Genomic DNA, 27489 nt, shown 5'->3' with positions numbered 1-27489 from the left:
TGAATGGAATAGAGAGAATTTTGAAGTAACCAAAATAAGGGGGGGAAATTACCACTAGAAGCACTAAAATTTTACTTAATCCTTCAGACGCTCACACTTAGAACTTTTCCTTTTAAAAGGATCCTGAAGACCTTTTTGTTTTCCAGAATTCTATACTTACCTTATTTGTATTGTGTGAGACACCCAGAATGCTTCAGCATGTAGGCCCCATATAAATAAAATGCTGTCTAGCTAAGGCTGAGAGACCATCCCAACCCGAGTAGACAAATTCATGTAAGCAGGGCTTGAGCTAGCATACTAAAAATAGCCGTGTGGATGTTGTTGCACCAGCAGAGGCTTGGGCTTGCCACCCAAGCTCAGACCCCTGCCCTCCCTGACCTTTTGGGTCCAAGCTTGGGTGCTGGTCAAAGCCTCCACCAGTGCAGCAAGATCCACACTGCTGCTGTTATGAGTCTGTGTACCCGAGCTGAGAGGCTGCTGCCAGAGAGCACCACAGTATGTGTTGCCATACAAACAAGGTGCATTCTGAGAACTTAGGCAATTTCAAAAGGATCCCTTTATTAAACTTTGTGACACATCACTTCTCCCATCCTACAGTAGATTCCTTGTGATGGTCTTTATGGCTCTGTCTTCCATGAAGCAAGGAGGCAAAGAGCTGTCAGTCATAGCCAGTATAAAGGAGCCAACCCATAAATGTTCCCCCTCAGTTCTTTGTCTCCTTGTCCTGGAACTCCATACCTCATGACTCCGCTTTAATTTTTTTCTCTAACTTTCTCTCTCTCTCGTTCCATAGAGAAGGCAAGAATGAGAAAAATGTGGGTGTTGGGGAGAAGAAGGGAGGGGAGGGTTGGACAGCAAGCAAATAACCTTTCCTACAGATTCCACAGCTGGATCACGGCTGAAAGCTCTTGGGTCAAACAGGAAAGAATCTTCTAAGGATCCAGCAGGAAAACTCTGTCCCTTGCACCTAACCTTCTCATGACCAGAGGGGAGCTTGGGGTTAGCCTGCCTCCTTTGGCAAGCCTGAGCTGTTCCTACAGATCATCTGGCTCCTTCAACATGGCATGACTTTTCTGCTTGTTTAGGCAGCCAGCCTCCAAACTCCTCCCTGAGCTGAGAGCTCTCTGTAGTCTTTGTTTGAGTGACAGATTACTAGCCACCACAGCAGCTAGCAAGGTAAACCCAAATGTAATGAGCCCTCACTGTTTTCAGGGGCTCTGTGTCTCTGATTTTGGACCCTCATTCGCAATGAATACAATCACTGCCCCTTTTCTGCCAGTTCAGATTAATCTTCATTGTCATTGGGAAAGCTTACAATAGTGCCCCTTGCACAGCTGATTATAGCCTGCAACATCTTATAAGTTATTTTCAAACACTCCATTTTTGTCTGCTTCTGCTTTGGGGTATGTGTGGAGTGTCTTCCTTCAAGCAAAGAGTATTAATGAGACTCCACTTCTGTATAATTCTGAGTACATCTAGAGTCTCATGGCCCAGGAGGATCCTTTGCCACTCTGCATTCTCAGGCCTGTCTCTTGCATTCTGACTCAGAAGCAGCAACTTGTCTGCTGGCTAGCCAAGATTCTTGTGCTTTGGGGGTCCTATGTCAGTTAGTGCAGGAACTCAATGGACTGAGTTGCATTCCAGGTGGCTAGAAATTTCCATCTCTTATCAGAGATGGATGGTATTAAGATCTACTGCTTCATAATATGCACCCAAAAGACTTAACTTCCTTTTATGAAGTCTTGGGGTAAAGGAGAGGTGATCTGTTCTAGATTCAGGCACTTGTTTTGTGGGGAAATTCAGTTTTGTGTGTGTGTCATTCTCTAGAATTAGACCACGTGGCAGGTTCCCACTCCAGGGACTGTTCCTTGTCTGATGTCCAGTTTGTCTTTGTGTCAGCAGAGCTGCCCATTAGCCGCTGGTGGCTAATTACCTGATCAGCAATAGATATCAATTTCTCCTCTGTACATTGTAACTGCTTCAGTGATTTTAAATTCAGTGAGGAATTCTGTATGACTTTTTATGCAACATGCTGGGCAGCAGATACTTTCAGCTGTGCAGTTTGGAAACTCCAGATGGGTGATGCATTGGATCTTCGTAATTGTTCAGCTTGCTATCATGGCTGACTTTACACAACTGAGGGGAAGCATTTGTTCTATGTCAGCTGCTAACAGGTTTTTCTTGGGCATTTGGGAGACCTTGAAAGGATATCCCCTGAGTACTACAGTCATGGCTGAATCTATTTTCTTAATAGAGCTTTGCTCTGCTGACTTCTCCAGACCATGTGTCAAGTAACATGTAATGATGTTAACCCAGCCCTCTCGACAATTTATCTTTTAAGACTAAATTTCTCTAGTGCATATGGGATGATATCCCTTGTGTCCGGTTAAATGACAGAGATCTGATTGCCTCTTGTAGTATGTCTACACTGTGATGATAAACGTATGACACAAAGTCTCAGAGCCCGGGTCAGCAGGCTTGGGTTGCGTGGCTATAAAATTGCAATATAGACAGTGAAAGACACTCTCAGTGCATCAGTTGCCTTGGGGACACTCAGGTTTCCCAAAAGTGCAGCTTCTGTGTGGAATTAAAATCTAGAGCCAGAGAAAATAGGGAGATCAAACTTCAACTACATATGGTGGGGAGCTTGCTGTGCCCCGCCTCTGATTCATGCAAGGGGGACTCCTCCGTCCGGTATGCCAGTCTCAGAATAAATTGGCTACCTCTGCTGCCTCTGAGCCCCACTCCTTGAGGACCACTAAGAGGACGAGCCAAGATATCTCATAAGATATCTGAAGACCGTGCTTTGAGTTCTCCAGGTAGGGAATCCCCCTCAAAGAAGTCGCAGTTGCTGATGACTCCAGCCACTCATCAGTCTTCGACCCAATACCTATGAAGCTGCTTGTTCTTCAGATACCAGGGCACTTAAAGACTTCAAAACTATCAGTGTCCGATAAGCCATGAGGTGTCTCTGCTCACTCGATACTGAAGATGTTCACTCAGGCCCGTCTGGACTCCCTCAGAGCGTTAGAGACTCATTGTACTGTCAACTCCCACAGCCACCATTACTTTGGCTCAGGCCATGAACACTGTACCCATGACACTCTGTGTATCACAGGAGTTTAGTTTTCCCTAAGACCTTGCTGTGTCTGAGATGCCTGGCTCACCATTGCTCAGCTGTGATCTGTGGTTTCGGTACCGAAACCAGATCGAGATCCCCAAACACCTGTCCAGTATGGACAGTTTTACCTCATGTTTCTTCCAGTGCTCCACCATGTCAGAGTGATTTGGAAGAGGAAGATTTTGATGAAGGCCATGCCTTGGTTTCTCGAATATCTGTCCAGGGCTCTCCTCTCCATCCCCAGAGAGGCTTTTTTTCCAGAGTGTATGAGGAAATTGATCTCACTTGTGAGAGATGTCTACAACGACCATCTTGTTGGTATGAGCACTCATACCAATGGATGCCTCAACCCATGCTATATGACTCACCCCCTTGGCCATACTGGGATCCCCAGCGGTCTTTCTCCAGCAGTTCTCTAGTGCTTTGAACACCTGACCGAGAGAGACCACTTTCATCACGCTTCCTCTCTAGGAGACCAGAACCTCAGGAAGAAACCATTGAGGAACAGGAAACGATGGCTGATAGATGTCTCTCCATCAGCCAACAACTCCTCCTCCTCATCATCCATGGATAAAGCAGTTATGCCACCTCTAACATCTCTGGCTGATGATTTTAAGCAGTTTCAGGATCTTGTCAAGAGAGTTGTGGGTTCTTTGCAGATCTCTCTTGAGAACATTAAAGAATCACATCATAAGCTTCTTGACATCTTTCATACAGCTTCATCTGCCCGCATTACCCTGTCTGTTAACCTTTGCAGGGTTCAGAGGGGCTCCATTATCTGGCACACCCGAGCCACAATTCTGCCCATGTGCAAGAGAACAGATTAGAAACGTGTCTATTCTAAGGACTCAGAATTTTTATTTTCTCATACCTTCCCTAAATCCTTGGTGGTTGAGGCAGTTAATAAACATGGAAAGCAGCACCACTATATAAAGATCATAAGCACCTTGACCTGTTTGATAGAAAATCATACTCACCAGCTGCTTTACAATTCAGAATCAGCAACTACCAGGCATTGATGGCAAAGTACAATCATACAAATTCTACCAAGATAATCTCCTTTTATTGAGCATCTACAAGCAGAACATAGAGAGCTATTGCAGAATGCTAGCTGCTCGCCAGAACATCTCTCGAGGCCTCTTTTGATGCTGCTGATACTCCCACTCTGATTTCTATGATAGTAGTTGTGAGGAGGGCCTCATGGCTTCAGCTCACGGGATTTCCAAAGGAGGTCCAGAATATGGTTGAAGACCTTTCTTTTGATGGCACTTAACTGTTTTGACAGCACAGATGAATCTTTGTACACGTTAAAGGACTCCAGGGGCCACTTTGTATTCTCTGGGGATCTATAACCTGCCCACAAGAGAGTCTAGTAAGTCTCAGACAGGGCAGAGATCCTGTCCTGCTTCCCAGCGTTTGATCTCACACACTTCCACCTCTAAGCACCAATTTTGATGGGGTGGTTGAGGTCCTGAGCTACTATCCCTATTCACTGCAATGATTCACCTGCCTTCCTCCCTTTTTGGCATCTGTCTTTACCACTTCCAGTGGGCTTTTGAGTCTATCAATGTGAAAAATGTATTTTGGAGATTAGGTTCCCAAAGGGTACCATCCACTTTACTTCTCTTCTGCCTGCCAGCACCCATTCCCCATCCCTCTTCAGGGACCCATCTCATGAGCACTTTCTAAGGTAGGAAATCAACTCTCTTCTACTCTTGGGTGCTATAGAACCTGTTCCCAGGCAGAACAGAGAGAAGGGGTTTATTCCAGGTACTTCCTGGTTCCAAAAAAGAGAGGCAGTTGGAGACCCAGCCTAGATTTAAGGCTACTCGACACCTTTTGTGAAATTCAGAATGGTAACACTTGCAGCAATAATTCCATCACTGGATCAAGAGGACTGGTTCTTAGCCCTCATCCTTCAAGACGCATATTTCCGTATAGCGATCCACCCATCTCTCAAAAGGTTCCTATATTTTATTGTCGGTTGTGGCCATTTTCAGTACAGGGTGCTCCCTTTCAGCCTCTCATCTTCCCCAAGGGACTTTTCAAAGGTTAGGGCTGTCCGATATATTTTTCTGCAATTTCTACCACTGATGGTGGCAAACACATAAAGGTCATGATGGATGGACATGTCATGCATGTTTTATACCAACCAACCAGGAGGGCAAGAGCCCCTTACCTCTGCATCAAAGCTGTCAAATTTTGGAATTGGTGCATATGCAATCAGTTAGTCATCACAACAGCTTACCTTCTGGGAGCTCAGAGTGTGACCATGGATACGCTTAGCAGGCACTTTTATTTCAAGATTGCAAGTGGGAAATAGATTCATTGTACTTTTGGCAATGGGGCACCCTTTGGATAGACCTGTTTGCCACAGCCACAAACAAGAAATGTGCTCAGCTCTGCTCCAGAGGCAGGCTGGGTTACCGATCCTTGGGGGATGCCTTTCACCTTCAGTGTCTTTTTGGGTCTACTGTATGCGTTCCCTCCGACTCCCCTAAAGAAGGACAAAGCCAGAGTTTTCTAATCGTTCCAATCTGGCCCAGACAGACATGGTTTCCTTACTTTAGACAGCTGGCCACTTGCTCACTGATCACTTTCCGGACAACCCCATATAGTCTCTCCCAGGAAGGTGGGCAGATTCTTCACCCTAGTCTGTGTTCTTTGTCTCAACGCATAGCTGGTTGATGATTCATGGGATTAGAAACAACCTATGCAGAGGAAATAGTGCTGTTACACAGCAGAAGCTGTCTGTTTGCTACTTACTTGAAAAAAAGGACAAGATTTGGCTGCTGGTGTGACCTCAAATGCATTCCACCAACAACCTCATTGCTGTCAGATATATTAGACTGCATCCAAGAACTGAAACACTTGGGTCTGTTGCTGAGCTCCATTAGGGTTCACTTGGAAGCCACCTGGCTTTCTGTCCCTTAAAGGGGGTTATTTTGTATTTCCTCACCCAACAACCATGATATTCCTCAGGGAACTTGGAAATCTCTTCCTGCCAGCCAAATGTCCTACTCTGGGTTGGGACCTCAGTCTGGTTCTTAAAGGCCTTACAGAATCGCCATTTGAAGCAAAGACTACCTGTTCACTCCTCCATTTATTGATGAAAACAGCATTTGAGGTAGCCGTTACGTTGGCTTGGCAAGTTGGGGAAATAGGGGCACATGTGGCATGTTTTTCAAAGATTAAGGTCACATTACAGCCATGCCCCAAGTTTTTACCAAAAGTATCTTCGGAGTTCCATATTAACCAGCCTATTCACTTTCCTGTCTCTTACCTTAAACCTGACATGGGTAAGGAAGAAGTGCTGTTATACATATGCACGCACACACGATGTCAGGAGAGTCCTGGCCTTCTATTTTGACAGGACTAAATCTTTTAAAAGTCTCCCAAATGGTTTGTCTCAATCGGAGATCGATCAGAAGGGACTGCAATTTCTAAATAAAGACTTTCCAAGTAGATATCCAACTGCATTTGTTTCTACCAGTCTCGCAGTCTCCAAGCTCCCTTGGGCATACAAACTCACTCTACAAGGTCTATTTCTACCACAGCAGCCTTTCTGAAAAATGTTCCCATTATTGAAATACGTAGAGCCACAACTTGGGCCTCTGTACATACCTCTGCTGAGAACTATGCAATAACTCATGACTCTGCTTCCAGTGCTGCATTTGGCTCAGCTTTACTTTCTTCAATATTGGACTCTACTCTGAAGCACCCTCCTCCTTAAAGGGAGCTGTTCGGTAGTCACCTAGAGAGGCACACCCGGAAGGACACTACTTCAAGAAGAAATGGTTCCTCATCCTGTGCAGTAACTGTGATTCTTCAAGATGTGCCATTTTATGGGTGCTCCACTACTCACCCGCCTTCCCCTGTGCGCCAGAGTTCTCTGCTCTGGAGCTTCGTGGTAGAGACGAGATGAGGGTGGTTCGCCAGCCCAGTGCTGTGGAGCAGAGTGGAGCACGAGACCAAGTAATATGTCTGCGTGGGCTGAACCAACACTGCCATGTGAAATGTCTGATGAAATGTGCAGGGGGCACAAGTACACCTACAGCGGAGCACCCATAGGGGGACACATCTTGAAGAACCATCGTTACTGCGCAGGGTGAGTAACCGTTTCTTTTGGTTTGAAATGAACCTTTTTTAATCCACCGAACCAAAAACCCAACTATTTGCTCAATGGCTAGCCTTCGTATAGAGAATATGTTGTAGGGTGCTGGAAGAGGAAATGAGCAAATGAAGGGAAATTATGCCCACACCACCGCACTCCCCCCAAAAAGAAAAGAAAAGAAAAAGCTCTGCAGGATTCCAGAGGTACATCGTAAACCAGGCCACATACTGACTGTCGCACATGTCAGAGAAATACATATGCAGCTCTGACCGTTCCAGACAGTTCCTTCTTGACTGACCAGCAAAGGATCCCCTTTGTAGAGATGCTATGTGTCAACAGCCATTGTTCCAACCCTTCAGCCATTCTCAGACACACCTCACTGGATATCTTTCTGTGTCTCTAGTCCTGCCTTCCGATCAAGTCCAGTGCAACCGGCAAATGTCACCCCAACCAAGGAAGAAATGTGGCGTGAGATTACATTTACTGAGATGGTAGTAGTTCTCCTTGGTGTTCCTCTAATGACCTGGAATTCAGTACCAAGACCCCTAGTGCACTGAGGGACTGAGGCTTGGTGGAGTCCCTAACTCTGCAAGCAATGGCACAAAGCCCTGCAGTTGTGCAGTTCCAATCATTGAGCTTAGCAGGAGTGTGGGTAGCCTGATCCACAACACAAAGATGGGTGTGCCGGCACTGAGCTCAGCTACACAGTGCTCTTAGGCCTGTTAAGGCTCCGTCTTCCAGGGCCACCCACTTGCTAGACTTCAGAGTGACACTCGAGTGTCAGAAGTAGCGAACTCCAATTCATTAGATGCACCCTAGGGAGAACCACCACCACCTCAGTAAGTGTATGCAGCATTGTGACCAAAAGCCCCAAACTGACAGTAATTAGCTTATTTTGCACGGGTAGGCACTCTAGGTGGACTGAACATAGCAAATCACCCAGACTGCCTGCCTGAATTACAATGCCTAGAGTCTCCGTTTGGAAGCTGGAGAAGGGACTTCACTGTCTTTGGATCAGAACCTAGATACTTGGAGATAATGGGAGAGAGAGAATGCCCCAAGCCTTTTTCTCCCTCACAGTTCCAGGAACTGTGGGTTGTTTGGTCAGCAGTACTGGTTTTCAGCAGGGTGGCACATGACAGCCAGTAGAGAGACTTGGGAATGTGCTCTACTGCCTTCACAGGACAAAAAACCATGAACTACAGGAGTTACACCAATCTCTTGCTAATGTGCTAAGACCAGGTGAATCCTGGAGGATGAGGGGCTAATTCTCAGCTGTGTATCCATGGAAGGTGCAGCTGAGAGGGTGAGCCACCAAGGAACTGGTGGCAACTCACTGATCCCAGTATGCTATAGAGCATCCCCTAGTCTGCTCTACAGTATTGTGACTGGTAACATCCTCCAAAAGCCATCTGTCAGCTGGGGATTGCTGGAGTAGAATTTGCTCACACCATGCTCCTTTCTGGCTCCCCTCTGCCCTCAACATATGCCTTACTCTGGGGGATGTGATGTGAGGAGGTGGGGTCCAGCTGTGGGAATTCCCAGCTGTTTGTTTCCAGAATAACACTGAGAGATTGCATCTCAGCTCATGATCTGTCCCAAAATATTCAGAGAAGCAGTTTTTACAAGGTAAGTAATTTTTCCCTTTCTGGTAATTGTTTGAAGTTTTCCCTCTTTTCCACCTTTCCTTGAGAATTGCATCTAAGGTGTTGAATCTTTGTCATTATTCTGCTACCTGTTTATTATTTCTGCTTTGGAAGCTTCTTGAGTGAGATGGAAGTGAGCAGGCTTGTACATTTATACTGGCCTTTGTTGAGGATTCTTTGTCATCTTGCTTCCTGGAAGCTGGAGCCATAACACTTTTAGTATAAAGAATTTGTGGTTGGGGAAAGAGGAGAATTGGGGCAAGCAGCATTACTGGTAAGTAACACTCCCATGTGGGTTCACCCCAAGTAAGCAAGTCTTATGATACTGTGCTAGTGTAGTCCTGTAATATGCTTCATTTACAGCATAGTCCAGGAGAAGCACAGCTTGAGCTGGGATGGGTTAATACATTGATTTAAAGATCAAATGTACATTAATATGAACAAAACTGAACGTTATTAGTATTTTGTAGATTTCTTTGTTCATTGTTTTGCATGGTACTTTCAAAACCATAATTTTGGACCTGAATGCCAATTTCTTATGTGTTTAACAAGCTTGCTATGTCATAAAGCTTTTAATCTATTTTTTAAAAAAAGCGAAAAGCATCTTAACTTATATTACAATTTCACCATCTTTAAAGTATTTTATAACTACTGCTGTCCTTTGATTTGTTTCCATTTTATTTCTATTATCTTGCAGCATCTTTTATCCAAATTCTTCTTTCTTATAAATCTTGTAAGTAGGAACCAGTAGCTTTTCCTTAATTGCAGTCATGTTTTTTTTTCTTTTTTCATAATCCCATATTTTTATTTGTAATGTCATTGTCATTGTCTCTTGTAGCTTTTGCACTTTTACTTGGGAAAGACAAGTAATTTTTTGTGTGTACGTTTTTTGAATGGGGAAGATTGTTGGCAAAAGCAAATTAATCTGCCTGAATCAGTCCCATCATTTATGTACTATAGTCTGTGATCATGTCATGAATTTCAGGACTTTGCACTAACCATGTTTTTGTTTTTGTTTTTTAACTTAAAGCTTATTTTTATACAGACCTAGTGTTTGATTTGTATGCATTGTGCATGTCGTGTTTTTTTTCCAACTATACTATATTGCTGGATAGCTTATTTAGGACAAAAATGGCTCATGGGAAGATGCATAAAGATTTGTGCTTATTTGCCACTTATGCCATAAAAATCTTTAAGGTAACAAACATCAAATAGTTTACACCAAGAATTTTAAAAAGAAAAACTGAGTAAAGACTTTTTTGTTAGGAACTTTCTAAAAATTAACTCTCCATACAACTTGTAAATAATGTAACTGGCAAAGCATAATCAGGACTTCTGTTTGTATGACTTCAAACTCCTCACCCTTTGCAAATGTGATTTTTCCCCCCTCCCCCCCCAAGCATCCCAGGCCCTAAATTGTGTCTGTTACTGGTGAAATTCTGATGTGTTCCTACACAAAACCAAACCAGCCTGTATGGTTTTTGAAGTAATACTGGCACATGATTGCCTTTCCTAAAAATCACAAGCAATGTGCTGTTCCAGTCTTTGGGGATCCCACAGGGAAGTGTCTCTCCTGTTGCCCAGGGAGTACTCAGTACATCCTTCTTGGCTGCCACTCCAGAGGAAATAATGGGGCAAGCAAAGTGACTAGCTTTCTCCATGTTGTGCACATGGCACTGACATAGGGGCTAGGAATATCTCTAAGAGGAATTCATAAACTACATTAGTTATGTCACTCACAGATATATTCTGCAGGAAAAGAAAACAATGCTAAAGAATGGCCAACCTCACTTAGGTCCTTGGGGCTATCCAAAGCCATTTTGATAGTTTAGAAATGTTTGTAGGGCATGTTGAAGAGTGTATTTAAACATTTTCATTAATACTATGAAGTAGCCACTAGGCAACTGCCCAGTTTTCTGGTAGCTGACACCCGGGACTGGCTAACTTCAAAGATTTCCATGGCAATTACAGGCACTGTGTGGTGGAGGGACCAGATCACAACAGCAACTTTCAACACATTCAGACATATCCCACCTCTCTCGCAGCCGTCCCTTTCACTCTGATATGGGTCCTGTCCTCTTCCTGACTTCTGGAAATAGGCAGATGACTTGCTTCAACAGTAGAGGCCAGAGGGATAAGCTGGGCCAGAGTAGCTCTGTACTCAAGAGGCAATCAAAAAGATCAGGGAGTCAGGAAGCATAAAAGTAGTCATCTGTTTTTTTGGGGAGGCGGGAGGGGGATGGAACAACTTCAGATAGTGACAAGATATCTTAGGAGATGGCAAGGGAAATTAGAATGTCTAATTTTCTAAAGGGGAAGAGGAGCAGGAAGTGAGATGAGTGGAATGGTGGATCTTTTTGTGCACAGGGCAGGGAATTAGTCTGATGTGCACCAGTGCGCACATACTCAGCGTAAGTGTACTCTTCTTCAGTACACAATGCTGAGGGTGAATATACCCATACATAGGGTCTGAAGAATTAATATCACTCCTGTGTTAGGGAAAAATCAAATACCCTGAAATAGGTTTTTAAATACAGGCATTGATTCAAATACAGTGAACTAGCAGCTTCATCATAGTCACTAAATTTGACGTGATCTTTGTGTCCTGGATCCCATGAGCCTGTTTTGTATGTTGACAAAACACAATGAAAACTTTTACTTTTTCTCTTTCCAGCTATAGCAACCCAAGCTAGCATGGAGTTTCGTCGGAAAGGATCACAAATGTCCACAGACACCATGACTTCCAATTCCACATTTGATGCAAGTGAATTTCCTGATAACTATGAAGCAGGAAGAGCAGAGGCATGTGGAATGCTATGTAGGATATTTTGTAGCAAGAAGACTGGGGAGGATATACTGCCAGCTTACTTATCCCGGTACTAAAATATCTTCCAGTTGCTTTATTGCTACAATTTTGTGATGACAATCTAATTTATTTTGCGTAAACAGCCTCCAGTTTGGTCCTGAATCTTGTAATGCTAATTAATGGATAATTGGTCTTTAAAGATGATGCATCTAGGAACCTCTGTTTAATCAAGGGGGGATTTCTTGCCCCCTCTCATCAACTCAGTTATATCGGGGTTTTCTTGAGGATGCAGAATATATCCCTTTCTTTTGATGGCTTTATTTGGCTCTTCCATGGTAATCTTTTCTCTTGTCCACTATAAGACTAAAATTTTTTTACTACACAGACACAAGGCATATTTGTGCATTAGACATTGAAAGATGTTCCTATATGGTCTCCAGTTTTACAATAATGAAGCCACGTAGGCTTAAATTTGAATATGGAAATCTCATGAGATGTTCTCTTCCAGAACCATTGTGATTAGGGCTATCAAGCAATTAATAATGCGATTAATTGCTCTGTTAAACAGTAATAGAATTCCATTTATTTAAATATTTTAGGATGTTCTCTACATTTTCAAATATATTGATTTTAATTACAATATGGAATACAAAGTGTACAGTGCTCACTTTATATTTAGTTTTGGTTACAAATATTTGCACTGTAAAAAACAAAAGAAATAGTATTTTTCAATTCACCTAATACAGGTACTGTAGTGCAATCTCTTTATCATGAAAGTTGGAGTTACAAATGTAGAATTATGTCCAAAAAAAAAAACTGCATTCAAAAATAAACCAATGTAAAACTTTAGAGCCTACACGTCCATTCAGTCCTGCTTCCTGTTCAGCCAATTGCTCAGACAAACCAATTTGTTCACGTTTGCAGGAGATAATGCTGCCCACTTCTTGTTTAGAATGTCACCTGGAAGTGAGAACAGGCGTTCACATGACACTGTTGTAACCACTGTCACAAGATATTTACATGCCAGATGCTCTAAAGATTCATATGTCCCGTATGCTTCAGCCACCATTCCAGGGGACATGTGTCCAGCTGATGACTGCTTCAGCTCAATAACAATCCAAAGCAGTGCGGACCAACGCATATTCATTTTTGGCATCTAACTCCGATGTTGAAAAAAGCAGAAGGTTGATTTGGTTTGGTTCAGGTCCTGTAGTTTCCTCATCAGAGTCCTACTCTTTTAAGACTCCTGAAAGTATGCTTCATGCCTCATCCCTCTCAGATTTTGCAAGGCACTTCAGAGTCTTAAACCTTGCTTCAAGTGCTGTAGCTATCTATAGAAATTTCACATTGGTACCTTCTTTGCATTTTTGTCAAATCAGCAGTGAAAGTGTTCTTAAAACAAACATGTGCTGGGTCATTATCTGAGGCTGCTATAATGCGTAATATATGGCAAAATATGTGTAAAACAGAGCAGGAGACATACTATTCTCCCCCCATGGAGTTGAGTCACAAATTTAATTAATGCATTATTTTCTTAATGAGCATCATCAGCATGGAAGCATGTCCTTTGGAGTGGTGCCCGAAGCATGCAGGGGCATACGAATGTTTAGCATATCTAGCACATAAATACCTTGCAATGCCTGTTCTCACTTTCAGGTGACATTGTAAATAAGAAGCGGGCAGTATTATCTCTCGTAAATGTAAAGAAACTTGTTTGTCTTAGCGAAGAAGTAGGACTGAGTGTAGGCTTTAAAGTTTTACTTTTTCTTCTTTTTGAGTGCAGTTACATACCAAAAAAGTTCTACATTTGTAAGTTGCACTTTCATGATAGAGATAACACTATGGTACTTGTATGAGGTGAATTGAAAAATATTACTACTTTTGTTAATCATTTTTACAGTGCAAATATTTGTAATAAAAAATAACATAAAGTGAGCACTGTGCATTTTGTATTCTGCGAAAGATTCACGTAACAAACAGGTGGGAGGGAAATATTTTTTTTAAAAGCAGGAATGGCAAAACCAAAACCTTTGCATGAGGACTCAATAGAAAGTATCGCAGGCTGGATAAAAGTAGTCATTTAAACCAAATTAGGTTTTTTATATTTAGAGTTTTATTTGCATGTTGCTCATTATTAATTTAGCAATATAAAATGGAAAGTAGAATGCTTTGTACTTTTTCCTTTAGTTTCCTAAATGTTAGTAGAAACAAATATGTAAAAATCTGAAATTCTACTAAGAAATTTCATACTTACAATATTTACCTATGCTGAAAAAGACAAGACTGGGGCCTTGTTAGCATCCTTACTGTGTGAACAACACAAATTTAAACAAAATTGGTAAGACTCTAACCTGTGCTATATTTGTGACCAACATCATCTTCCAATATATGAACTTCCACAAATCAAAGCTTGAAATGCTTTGATATGGGTATATTACTCCATCAGAGTTTGCAGTCTGAAGTCAATGGGATATGTGCTCCTAAGTCATTTAGGAGCATTTGAAAATGCCACCCTTTGTTTCATATGGATTCAGGAGCATAACTGTAGGCTCCTGGTTATTGAAAAATTTTGGTCTGTATTTTAATTTAAAAGGTTAAAAATAGGTATCGACTAATGACCAGTCTAGTTGCTAATGCAAAGGCTCTTTTTGTACAAACCATTTAATCCTGTCTTTCTCTTTCAGATTTTACATGCTTTTAATTCAGGGTTTGCAGATAGCAGATTTCATTTGCCACCCAGTGCTGGCCAGCATTATTCTAAACTCTCCTCCATTGTTCTGCTGTGACCTGAAAGGGATTGATGTGGTGGTTCCTTACTTCATTTCTGCCCTTGAAACGATTCTACCTGACAGGTAAATACTTTTTTCATGTAGATGTCACAATTTTTCTTTTGACAAGTTACTTGTGAATAGTTTTCACTAGTGCATTCAAAACGGTACCCTGAGAGTCACTGACCCAGTAAATCTAGGTTAAACAGCAACATTAGTGCTTGGTAATGACTCTGGCTTTATAACAATAACCATAGTGCACACAGCCTCTTGCATTTCCTTTCCTTTAACAAGGCTTGGCAGATTTGATCTTTTTAAAATATAATTTTGATGGATAATATCAATATTTATTTTAAAGCATTTTTTTTATCTTTAATGATTTAAGTTTTCACATTTCTGGGAAATTACGGGCGGCTCAGCCAGTAAGGGAGTCAGGCAATAATTATTTAATGACGCTATATGTTGAGATTCAAAATGTTAAAGCTTTATAAAAGTTAAAACACAAATTGCCAACATCGCATGTCAAAATATACAAAGGAAATATCCTTAAATCAACTTTAATAAATTCTCAAACAGTATTTTTTGTACTTTGCCAATCTGTAAATTTCTATTAATATTGCTGGAAATATTTATTGTCTGTTTGAGTGTGCACAGTGAAATTGACATTTACCAATTAAAAATTGAATCCTTGCAAGCCTAGCTTTAATTATGTTGTTGGGGTTTTGACCCAATACTAGCATGTTACCATGGGTAGGGAAGGCTGTGCCTCCCCAAACAGCCTGGTCCCTGCCCCCATCTGCCCCCTCAGAACCTCTCACCCCCCCCCTCCCTGGGACCCCCCGCTCCTTATCCAACCTCCCTGCCCCCTTACCATGCCGCTCAGAGCAGCATGTTTGGCAGCCGCACCGCCCGGCTAGAGCCTGCCACGCTGCCCAGCAGGAGCTCACAGCCCTGCCGCCCAGAGTGCTGGCAGCATGGCGAGCTGAGGCTGCGGGGGAGGGGCCGGGGGCTAGCCTCTCCAGCTGGGAGTTCAAGGGCTGGGCAGGACGACCTCATGGGCTGGATGTGGCCCGTGGGCTGTAGTTTGCCCACCTCTGGACTAGTAGCTAAATCTTTGGAAAATACCACGGTAGGGGAGTTGGTTAAACTCAATGCTCGGTGGCACCTTACATAGTATAAGAAGTGCGCTCATAAACTGAATTTGGTAAGGTTGGAGGGAGAGCGTGCATCAAGAAAAAGTTTGAAGATTCTGGGACAACTGCCAGCTGTGGGCAAGACTCGCCTTGTATTAGGTCCTAGGGCATGCATTTCAAAAAAACACGTGCTCCTTCTGTTGTATAGAAGCACACACCCGAACACTTGTTGCCCTTTTAAAAATGATACCTAGATGTCTTCTTTGAAAAACAGATGGATGTGTTTTGAAGTTCTTTTCCAAGGGGCACAGGACTTGCAAGACCAGTTCCATGCATCCAATGTATATTCAGCTCTCTGTGACCTACTGCCACATGATGGGGAGCTGCAGTACTGCAGAATGGATCAAGAAATTCAGTGAGGTTGAATCGGGGAATCAGCCAACTTTTGAGATAGTGCAGCGATATATGAACATGATTGAGTCTTTGCTGCCCTTTATTTGATCTGTCAGGACTGCTAATTGGAATTTGCACCTTGCAGCACTGGAAGACTTTGAAATACTTTTTTGCCAACTATTCTGCACTGGTTGCCTGGGACCTTGCTGAAATAAGAGGTGTAGAAAAGTCTGACCCTGACACATGGGAGGAATTTTGAAAAGGAAATTGGGTTGTTAAAAGATCACTAGCACCCTTCTGTGTGCTTGGTTCAGACGAAGCCCTAAAACATGGAAAGAGAGCATTAAAAGTTTTTGGTTTGTTTGTGGTGGGAGGAGGAAGGGGTGTTGTGGGCATAACACAGCTTCCAAATGCCCTTTCCCAGTTTTTCCTGGCAACCTTAGAACTACATCACTTACTGTTTCGCTCAAAATCTGGTGTTGAGGGGTGTCTTCCCCAGAAATAACCAAGCACCAGCTAGACTCTTTAGGTGCTGTTAAATGCCAAAAAAGGGCAATTTTAAAGCTACAGGTTGAGCTTGTTTGGACTGGCAACCCATTCACGTATGACAGACAGGAGCTCATTAATATTTTGATTGAAAGCAGTCTTCAGTGATGAGATAGCTAAAGATGTCAGTTGAATGGATACTTGTGTGAAGCCTTCAAAACCCAAAGAATTATCATGAGCTCCAATAAAGAAAAGCAGACTAAAGTTGTGCTTGAATGCAAAGAATAAAGTCAGAGTGAAGATGGCAGGAACTATTACAGAGCTAACCGCAGACAGGTCATTCTTTTGCTAGTCTCCTGGTCGTGTCCAGATCTCAGTGTGAGACTTTGGGAAAGTATGAGTTCTCCGTGGTACCACAATTAATGTTAGAATCTGACAGAACAAGAGAGATGTGCCAGATGAAAAGCAAGATAATGCACATCATGCATAGTCTTCCTAGGCTAACAGCTACTGACAATGTCACCGGTACCTTATGCTAGCAGAGGCCTTTCAGTGTAGCAGTCATACATGGTATGGCTGAGGTACAAGCTCTTGACAAACCAGAAACTTAACACCTGCCAGGGTTTGGCTGAACACTTCATTATGAAGCTAGAGAGAAAACACTGGACCTATGACAAAGTCCACCTCATGTTTGACATGTTTGCAGGGGTGTAATCAAAGAAGGCCAAAGCACAATTAGAGTTGCAGCTAGCAAGGCATGTGAATGGTAACAAGAAGGGTTTCTACAGGTATGTTCACAACAAGAAGGTCAGGGAAAGTGTGGGACCCTTACTGAATGGCAACCTACTGACAGATGATGTGGAAAAAGTTGAAGTACTCCATGCTTTTTTTGCCTCTGTCTTCACAGACAAGGTCAGCTACCAGACTCCTGTACTGGGCAGCACAGTATGGAGAGGAGGTGAGCAGCCCTCAGTGGTGAAAGGACAGGTTAAAGACTATTTAGAAAAGCTGGACATGCACAAGTCCATGGGACCAGATGCAATGCATCTGAGGGAGTTGGCTGATGTGATTGCAAAGCCATTGGCCATTATCTTTGAAAATTTGTGGCGATCGGGGAAGGTCCTGGATGATTGGAAAAAGGCAAAAATAGTGCCCATCTTTAAAAAAGGGAAGGAGGAGAATTTGAGGAACTACAGCCTCACCTCAGTCCCTGGAAAAATCAAGGAGCAGGTCCTCAAGGAATCCATTTTGAAGCAATTGGAGGAGAGGAAGGGGATCAGGAACAGTCAGCATGGATTCACCAAGGGCAAGTCATGCCTGACCAACCTGATTGACTTCTATGATGAGATAACTGGCTCTGTGGATATGGAGAAAGCTGTGGACGTGATATACCTCGACGTTAGCAAAGCTTTTTGATATGGTCTCCCACAGTATTCTTGCCAACAAGTTGAAGTATGGTTTGGATGAATGGACTATAAGGTGGATAGAAAGCTGGCTAGATTTTCAGGCTCAAATGAGTAGTGATCAACGGCTCGATGTCTAGTTGGCAGCCGGTATCAAGCGGAGTGCCCCAGAGGTCGGTCCTGGGGCGGGTTTTGTTCAACATCTTCATTAATGATTTGGATGATGGGATGGATTGCACCCTTAGCAAGTTCATGGATGACACTAAGCTGGGGGGAGAAGTAGATGCATTGGAGGGTAGGGATAGGGTCCAGAGTGACCTAAACAAATTGGAGGATTGGGCAAAAAGAAATCAGATGAAGTTGGGGCACATGACTTATGAGGAGAGGCTGAGGGACCTGGGCTTATTCAGTCTGCAGAAGAGAAAAGTGAGGGGGGATTTGATAGCGTCCTTCAACTACCTGAAGGGGGGTTCCAGAGAGGATGGAGCTCGGCTGTTCTTAATGGTTGCAGATGACAGAACAAAGAGCAATGGTCTCAAATTGCAGTGGAGGAGGTTTAGGTTGGATATTAGGGAAAAACTAGTTCACTAGGAGGGTGGTGAAGCAGTGGAATGGATTACCTAGGGAGGTGGTGGAATCTCCATCCTTAGAGCTTTTTAAAGCCTGGCTTGACAAAGCCCTGGCTGGGATGATTTAGTTGGTGTTGGTCCTGCTTTGAGCAGGGGGTTGGACTAGATGACCTCCTGAGGTCTTTTCCAACCCTAATCTTCTATGATTCTATGAGAGTAAGTGGCACAGGATAAAGGGAGCACATTTTTGCTAAAAAGGAAGTGGCATTTAATGGAAAATGGAGTGAATTTCCCTGCTGTACGTATTGCTCCTAAACTACCATTCAGAAGCACAATTATCCCCCCCCCCCCCCCCCAAAAAAAAAAAAAAAAGGCTAAGTGCACATTCTCAATCATGGGCTCCCTTGTTTGGGTCCAGTTTTTAGCATGTCTTTGACTTTGCCAAAGGGCTTAAACTGCTTTTAACCAAATCTCTATATTTGAAATATAGTGTATATCTGCGTATTTACTCATAGAAGTGTGTTTATTCCTTCTGGGCAGTTCAGTGTAAGAGGTTAAATGTCAAATGCCCCTATTTTTCGATTGTATGCACAATCACATTGGGTTTGAATGTTAGATTAGATTAGAGTGGAGGCTAAAGAACCTTGTTCTGGCTCAACAAGGAAAGTACAGATTAAAACTATGTCACATGCTTCTTTTTTCCTTCAGTTTGATTGAAGAGGCAATTTGTCTTGCCCTCATAAAAGGAGATCCTGTTTCTAGGTCTTAGGCAACAGATGCCATACCTTATATAGCTAACTCGTTGTGTGTGTGACTGTATGCCTATGCACAACTGGTTACCTTAGTTTAAAATATAGTGTGTGAAAGGTTTAGAGGGAAATATTTGCTGCTGTATTCCTTGTCTAGCTCTTCAGTACCAAAAAGTGTACACTCAGCTGCTGGGTGGGCACCTCATAAAATACTTAGTCCTCTTAGTCCTGGTAAAACATTCTGTTGGACTAGTATGAGATGACATGCTATTGAAAATAGTAGGTGTGAAATGGTGGTGAGACTGGAAGGGCTTAATAGATGGGTTTCAAACTGCATTTTAAAAACCAGTCATGGAAGCATGTGTGTTCTTGTTTGGGGTAGATAAGCTTCATTTGAACTCACTGAAAATGAAATCGTGACACTTACCATGGTTCTGTGGAGCTTATTAGCTGATTACTGCATTGTATATCAAGCTGTTGGACTGTTTCATGTTGCAGTTGAAGGATTTGCCTGGAGGGTCTTTCTGTCTCTAAAGCTTGAATTCTTAAAGCCTAGCTCAAAAATGAAGAATCTAAAGTCCTAGGTTGTTATGCTGAAGCCAGAGCTCCAGATACTCCTTTCTGTTAAAAAGAAAATCACCCATGACATACATGAATTCAAAGTCCAATAATTGATAACACAAAGTAAGGCTTCTAAGCCCAAAGTGAAACAGCTACCATATTATACTGTGTGCTCTTTGTTAGGGTTTTTGTGCCTCTAAATTTAATCAGTATGGAATTAAATTTAATTCCAAACTCCTGTGAAAAGTTGATTACCTTTCTAATGCTTTTTCTTATTGGCAGAGAGCTCTCAAAGTTTAAAACCTACGTAAACCCTACAGAGCTGAGAAGATCCTCTATCAATATTTTGCTGTCATTGTTGCCTCTCCCTCATCATTTTGGGACCATAAAATCTGAGGTAATGAATTAACATGATTGTTTTCTGTGAGATTATTTTATATATTTTGTCAGCATTTTTCAGAAATAATCCATGTTCATGTTACACGTGAAGTTGCAGAGCTGACTCAGTGGTCCTGCGGTTTGTCCTCTGCACAAAAGGGTACAGGTTTGGTCTTTCTTCCAGATTGTTAGGGCTGTTGAACCAGCAAGCTCAGCTCTTCAGGGGCTGTAGGGGAATTGAAAGCAGATGGCACACCTTGCTTTCCAGCATTCCGTCTGGCTAATATAAGAACAGCCTTCATAGGGGTTCCCAAGAGATGTCCCTCCATCCTCAGAGTAAGAAATTATGGCAATGGGGGATGTACTTGTGGAGAGAGGGAAGAAATGTGTAAGTTAGGATATTACTGTGCTCAAGTGTGATGTCAGGCTAGTTTAGTTTAATGATATTCAAAGTCTGAATATCTTACAAATCCACAAGGTTCCTCCATCCTCCAAGGAAAGAGAGAATTGGGTTATGTTTGACTTACTCTGCTTTCTTTGTTATGCTGCAATTATACCAAGCCCAATTTTGCTATCTAGTTAACTGCTCCATTTAGCACTGACTTTCTTGTATCCAGCTCTTCACTTACAGAGGAAATACCATAGTACATCACAGATGTTGGTAATGCTGCAGAGAGTCAAATACTTTCATTTTGGATTAGTTAAATTACTTAAATTGTAAAAGTAATCAAATAACAGATGCAAGTGCTCTGAGATGATCAAATCCATGTCTGTGCTAATTGATATTAAAGGAAATGTATTCTTTCTTCAGGTTGTCCTGGAAGGAAAATTCAGCAATGATGACAGCTCATCATCATATGATAAACCAGTAACCTTCCTATCCTTGAAGTTGAGGCTTGTGAATATACTAATAGGAGCTTTGCAAACTGAAACAGACCCCAACAACACTCAAATGATACTAGGTTATTTGAATGTATTTATTTATTTATTTGTTTTTATGCTGGATTATAAGAAAAATCCTGAACTTTAGGATTTGAGTTCTCAATACCATAGAGCAGAATACTGTGCAAACTACCAGGGATCATGTAGGACTTAAATAATTGTGTGCCGCTATGCAAGCGGAAAGAGACAAAGTTCTAGCCTTAAATTCTTTTGCTTAAGAAATCACTTACATTGCACTTTTCACCGTGAAAGCATTCCGATAGACAACTAAAATTGTCCCAGTGATGTTTAGTAAGTATTATCCCCATTTTACAGATGGGGAATCATAGATACTGTGTCCGCACAGCCAGCTCATTGGGCCTTCTGAACATGTAGTTTTGTTTATCTGTCACTAGGACTGTTGTAGCACTTAGAGGACAGAGTCAAGATCAGGACCCATTGAACTAGGTGCTGTACATACACATAGTAAAAAACCGTCCCTGCCCAGCTCCTTTTAAATCAGTGTCTGGTGCCTTGTCCTTGTAAAGGTTTCATAGTGTGTGCAGCTCATAAAAAATCCCATCTCCATACTTTCTGTGCTTGCAGAGTAGACTGCTTTTTCGGAGTTGAGTTCAGGGAGTTTTTAATTAAAAACGAGTGAAGATTTAAAAACAAAAAAGCTTTATTAAAAGACAAAGGCCTTTCTGAGTTGAGAGGAGCATAAAGAACCTCTCTGTCCATCCAAGTGAATTTAAAATAATTTACAGCAAAATCTGAGCTAGTCTATCACTCCCTGTGTTGAATTTCAGAGTCTGAAGCAAATTCTTGTGGCTATCCTAAACCCTTAAACAGATCTTTTATAAAAGTGAGCACTGACACATTTTTGTAGATTTTAGCAGTGCACACTCTGTTTTTCACACATTTGAACTGTAAGCAGTTCACCTCTTATTGTGTTTTAATGTTGCAGGAGCAATGTTAAATATTGTTCAAGACTCAGCACTTTTAGAAGCCATTGGCTGTCAGATGGAAACGGTGAGTTTTTTGTGTTAAAGCTGAACTGTTTTAGTGTATTGTAATTACTGTATTATACATACTTTTCCAAGATATCTAAGCTGATTCCATTAGGTTTTGCCTTTTTATTCTTCTCAGTACATCTTCTAAGAGTGTTTTCAATTATGCAGAACCCTAACCTATACAGTCTTCTCCCTCATTGATGCTGATTTCAATCTACAGAATGGTGGCGAAAATAACCTTTTGAAAAACCACCGTCGCACTAACAGTGGCATTAGTACAGCAAGCGGAGGAAGCGCAGAACCCACAACTCCAGATAGTGAGAGACCAGCACAAGCACTTCTAAGAGATTATGGTAAGGAGTTAAACTTTTTTTTTTTTTTAATTGCCATAATATCCCAATTTTACAAAACTCCTTTCCAGGTTGTGTTTGACTTAATGAGATCTTTAGATATATGAACCTTCATGGATATTTTCAACCAGAGGTGATGGATATGGTGGGTAGCCCTTTGGATCTGGTGTTAACTGCTAAATTTTGCTCCTATATGTATTTATCTATTAGCTTTCAGTCCTGTTATAAGTGTTTTGTTAATAATCTTATAATAGTAAAATGAGCTTGAAAGCTTATGAAAAATGGGAAAAGTTAATAAATTGCTTATCTTTGTAATGTATGTTTTCGATCCTCTTACGATTTGCAGCTGATACTGGGGCAGATCCTCAGGTAGTGTAAATTGTTATAGTTCCATTGATTTTGGTGTCGGTGTGACAATTTACGCAAGTTGATGATCTGCCCTTCTTAAATCATAGTTAAAAGGATTCTGGTTTGAAAATTAATTATGTTCCTATAAAACAGGACATCAGCTACACAGACCACTTGATATAATATGTTAAAATTTTGATTTGCTTTAATTTGATGTAGTTTGGAGTTTGTTTGACCTTATAATAAAATCCACCCTGTACTAAATCTGTGTATGCAGTGATCCAGCTGAGTTGAGTGAAAGCATGGATTCTCATTGGTCGGTCTTCCATTAAATCACTAATGTTAACCAGATATATCTGAGAACAGACCACCTTAGTACGGTGTCTACTGAAGATGTACATTCTAGGGGCCAGGTCCTACACCACTGAAGATGAGTTTTGCCATTGATTTCCCCTGCCATTGAAGTCAATGTATGCTCTAAGTTTCATGTCAGCTGTTGAATTGTATCTGTGCAAGATTTCAGTTTGTCAGGAAATGGCTTAATTGGTATCTGAATGCTGCTTTTTCAGCACACGGGTTTGTTTTTAATATGCATGTTTTAATTGGTATGAGTTTGCACTGAGAAGTGCTTTTGGCATGTCTTATGCAAAGTATCTGTTTGTAGGGTTCATAGTGACCTTTTTTCTATGAATCAGTTGCTGAATTCTGTAACTATGGTACAGTCTAAAGACTGACTTCCATAATGTTTTGGCCAAAGACGTTTTAGCACTATTAGCATTCATTTTATTGGGTTCTTGTACCCTATACAGACAAAATATAGTGTTCAAAATAGAAACATAATTTGGGAAGTTCATAAAAGCAGTTTTTTTTATTTTCATCTGGAGCCTCTAAAGAAAGTTCAAAAGAATCAGGATGGTCCGTTTTCAAATTTTAACTATAGCTGATACTTGAGTTCTGTTACTAGTGTTCCAGAGTGTCTTACTAAGAATTACTGTGGTTTTTTAAAATGTGTGATACATATTCTTAATGAAGATTCCTTTTTTCCATCATAATTCTCCTGTCCCTCTTAGTCACAGGCACCTGCTTCCTCTGGGCCCCAGGGATGCTCAAACCCCGCTCTGCCCCAGGCCCCGCCCCTACCCCCATTGCATCCCTCTCTCAAGCCCCAACCCCTGCCCTGCCTCTTCCTGCCTCTGCTCCACCCCCACCCCGCCTCTTCCTGCCCAGTTCTGCCCCCTCCCCTGAGCGTGCCCCATTCCCACTCCTCCCTCTTCCCCCCCACCCCCCGGCACCTCCTGCACACTGTGGAACAGCTGATCACGGTGTCGGGGGGGGGGCACTGTGAGAGAGGGGGAGGAGTTGATCGGTGGCTGCCGATGGACGGGAGGCGTGGAGGGGGAAGAAGGGGGGAGTTGGCTGCCGGTGGGTGCTAAGCATCCACTAACTTTTTTTTTCTGTGGGTGCTCCAGTCCCTTTCTCCAGTCCATTTCTGAAATCAGTTCCCCCCCCATCTCCAGATTTAAAAAATTCAACCTAAATGACCCTCAAATATGAAATTATAAAGACGGCAGATACTGAAAACATGCCATTTAATTTCAAGCCTGGGGTGCAGGAAAATCAAATGTCTGGAAAGAATTGCAGTGCCGTTGCATCTTTTTTTCCAGGGTTAATTCTCTCCGTGCCTGGAGCTAATCTCCATGAAATGCTGTAGCAATTTTCAGCGTATGTATTTTAAGTCGAACGCTGTATAATATTTGTACATCACATTAATGTCTGAATTAGTTGAAGTTATGGGTACTCAAACTATGATCTCTTACAGAAACCTAAACGCTATAGCGAAAAGTGTCTGTATAAAGTAAATCTGCTGTTAGCCGTTCCACAGTGTTAAACGCAGTAGCTAGTATTATGCAGCATGCAGCGGCCACCTAAAATGTGTTTTCAGATGAATTAGTCTAACGACATTCCACTGGCAAATCCAATAAAATATGCATACAGAGAGTCTGCTTTGAGAGTAGAGGCTAGTCTGATTTTAGATATATAACATGCTGGAGTTATAAACCAATTAATTAATCCATGTGAAATTCACTAAATTGCTAGCTTCTGAGGTGTATGTAATTTCGTTTTCTGTGCTTATTGTGGTTGCTTTGGCCTGTGCCTGATGGATTGCCTTGCTTATTGTTACTAATGCTTAGTTATTTTCCCTCCCTGTGGGATGTGGTATTGGGATTATATCCTAGCTCTTAATACAGATACAGCAGCTGGACTACTGATTCGCAGTATTCACCTGGTAACACAAAGACTCAACTCACAGTGGAGACAGGACATGAGTATCTCACTAGCTGCATTAGAGCTTCTGTCTGGATTGGCAAAGGTGAGAGCTGAAGTTTCACTTGTTTTGGTTTTAAATAATTCAGAGATTATATCTAGCCACAAGATGTCCTGTACGAAGAAACAATGGTTCTGCTGATTGAAATATGAAGCATGTCTTGCTTCTATTCCTGGAATGATTTCCTGGGCTAGATAATTGTATAACACATTCAGGTTTTAATGAGAAATCCTTGGTTTAAAAGGCTATCACCCGGGTTCCAGAGCAGTTCACTGCCTTGGAAAATCTACCGGGGCAATGAGCCCATTTAAAAATTCTTTCTGTAAAGGCCACACCTTGCTTTTCCCCTTCCATTCTGCCCAGGAAACAGTCACTCTTGTAAACTGAAAACATACAGATTATATTTTTAATAAGGAAATAGTATTTTTCTTTTTGAAACTTGTATTTCTGCTCCTCAGTCTGAAGCTGCTCCTCCCCTCTTCCCAGTTGAGTAGTTGGATCAATCCACTTGCCTGGATTTTGGCATTCCCTGCAGCAGTCCAGACCCTGAGCAGATTTCCCCCCACTGTATTCCCCTTTTATTGTAACTTACCATTCCCGGTACCCCCAAAAAACTTCCAGCTGTCTGTCAAACCATCTTTTTTTATACCTACCTTTGGGCAATTGTCACTTGCCCCTTCGAACCTAATTTAAAGCCCTCCTCACTAGGTTGTCTAATCAGTGTGCGAAGATGCCCTTCCCCTTCTTGGGCAGGTGTACCCCATCTTTCCCAGCCGTCCTCGAGCACCATCCCATGGTCAAGGAAGTCAAAGCTATCCTGTCAGTGCCATCTGTGCAGGCACGTGTTCATCTCCAGAATGTATCTGTCCCTGCCTGGGCCCTTACCCTTAACTGCGATAATGGATGAGAATACCACCTACACGCGTGACTCCTTCACTCTGCCTCCACGAGCCCTGTAGTCACTACAGATCTGCTCAGTGTTACATCTGACATTATTATTATTATTATTTATTAGTGCCCACTAATAAGAGACCAGTACAGAGACCGATGAGCCTTGGCAATCTTTCTGTAACGTCTTGGATACAGGCTGTAGGCAGGCAGCAACTTCCTGGGATGACAGGTCAGGTCAGTAGATAGATGCCTCCATCCCCTTACGAAGGGCGGGTGGGGGGGATCCCCATCACCAGCACCCTATGTTGCCTCCTCTTAGGGGTGGTGGCCCTGAATCTCTTAGCTTCAGAGGAGATGGGGTCTCTTCCTCAGCCATGAGTCTGATCATCTCCTTCTTTTACCAGTACGGCATACTGGTTCTTGACCTTGATGGACTGGGTGAAGGTGGAGCACTGTCTACTGCCTGAGGCCTCCTCCCCACAGAGCAGCCATTCTCCTTACTGTTCTGGTGCCGCAGTCGCCTTCTGTAGTCAGCTAGTGACCTCCAACGAGATGTCCCCATGTACATAGTGTCAATGAAGTCCTTGCATAATAAATGACAATAAGCTCTTTGGCTAGGATCTGCCCCAACTTGTTCTTGGACAGCACTAAAACTGTTTAGTACTCAGTAAATAAATTAAAAATCCCAGCCTCTGTGAGGATCTAAATTCACCATGCGAATAACTGGCAGAGTGCCATTGGGAAGTCTGTTGTAATCACTAGAGAGGATTTTGCCTGAGAACAACCTTCAGAATAGTTGGAGAATTGGGAGGCACCAGACTTACCCCCTTCAACCTGCTTGTCATTGAGACCGTTTCTAATGGCGGCCCCACTCTGTGGCATCCAGCTCTGGGGTGGAGGAAAGGCTGCCTGTCTCTGGGCTCAGAGCCGTGTCCCCACCACCAGAGGCATGATGTAGATATATACACTAGCAGGCAAAGTACTGTCTGAGGCCAGGAATTCTAGCTCCTTGCTCTAGGCACCGGGGTCTGCCTTGTTACACGTTCTAAGATGTGGCTAAATTACAGGGAGCAGGGGAATCCAAGAGGGCTGATTTGGCTAGAGCAATCCAATTTGGGAGGAGGGAAGAAAGGAGGACAGTTCTTCATCTTTAACTCTTTATCAAGCCAACCTTTGCCCCCAGTTTATGGTACTGTTCACTAGCTTCTAAGACCTTGGGCTCTGGCTCCATGGTTGTCCTTTCAGGCCAGAAGTTCCTTCCCATTTATATGTTGTGGAGTTTCCCACTAATTAATCAGAGAGGGGCCTGGCAGAAGAAGCAAGATAATTACTGCTGAAAGGATCTGCTCCACCGACTGCTTTCCTTTCGCTTCCTCTTTTCCTGGGAGAAAGCTGCAATGTTAAATGAAGGCTGAGAGCAGAGAGTTCCATTGTTGGAGTGGTTTCAGAGTAACAGCCGTGTTAGTCTGTCTTTGCAAAAAGAAAAGGAGTACTTGTGGCACCTTAGAGACTA

The 27489-nt window shown here is 42.5% G+C and overlaps 1 protein-coding gene across 6 annotated transcripts in view; it reads left to right on the top strand.

The window, feature by feature from the left end:
* RALGAPB (Ral GTPase activating protein non-catalytic subunit beta) overlaps positions 1-27489 on the top strand; it is a 111321-nt gene that overhangs the window by 49031 nt on the left and 34801 nt on the right. For 4 of the 6 annotated variants that reach the window (XM_073309965.2, XM_073309966.2, XM_073309970.2 and 1 more), the window contains 8 exons: positions 9579-9614; positions 11556-11757; positions 14372-14539; positions 20032-20146; positions 20939-21089; positions 22016-22080; positions 22282-22414; positions 24997-25130. In XM_073309965.2, the coding sequence (XP_073166066.1) occupies positions 9579-9614; positions 11556-11757; positions 14372-14539; positions 20032-20146; positions 20939-21089; positions 22016-22080; positions 22282-22414; positions 24997-25130 (1004 nt within the window). The remainder of the gene's footprint in view (positions 1-9578; positions 9615-11555; positions 11758-14371; positions 14540-20031; positions 20147-20938; positions 21090-22015; positions 22081-22281; positions 22415-24996; positions 25131-27489) is intronic. The other 2 variants (XM_073309969.2, XM_073309967.2) reach the window with 2 other exon arrangements.

Source organism: Lepidochelys kempii, chromosome 13 (genome assembly GCF_965140285.1).
Source record: "Lepidochelys kempii isolate rLepKem1 chromosome 13, rLepKem1.hap1, whole genome shotgun sequence".
Lineage (NCBI taxonomy): Eukaryota > Metazoa > Chordata > Testudines > Cheloniidae > Lepidochelys > Lepidochelys kempii.
Note: the sequence above shows the minus strand (reverse complement) of the source record. Positions and strands in the feature narration are given on the sequence as shown.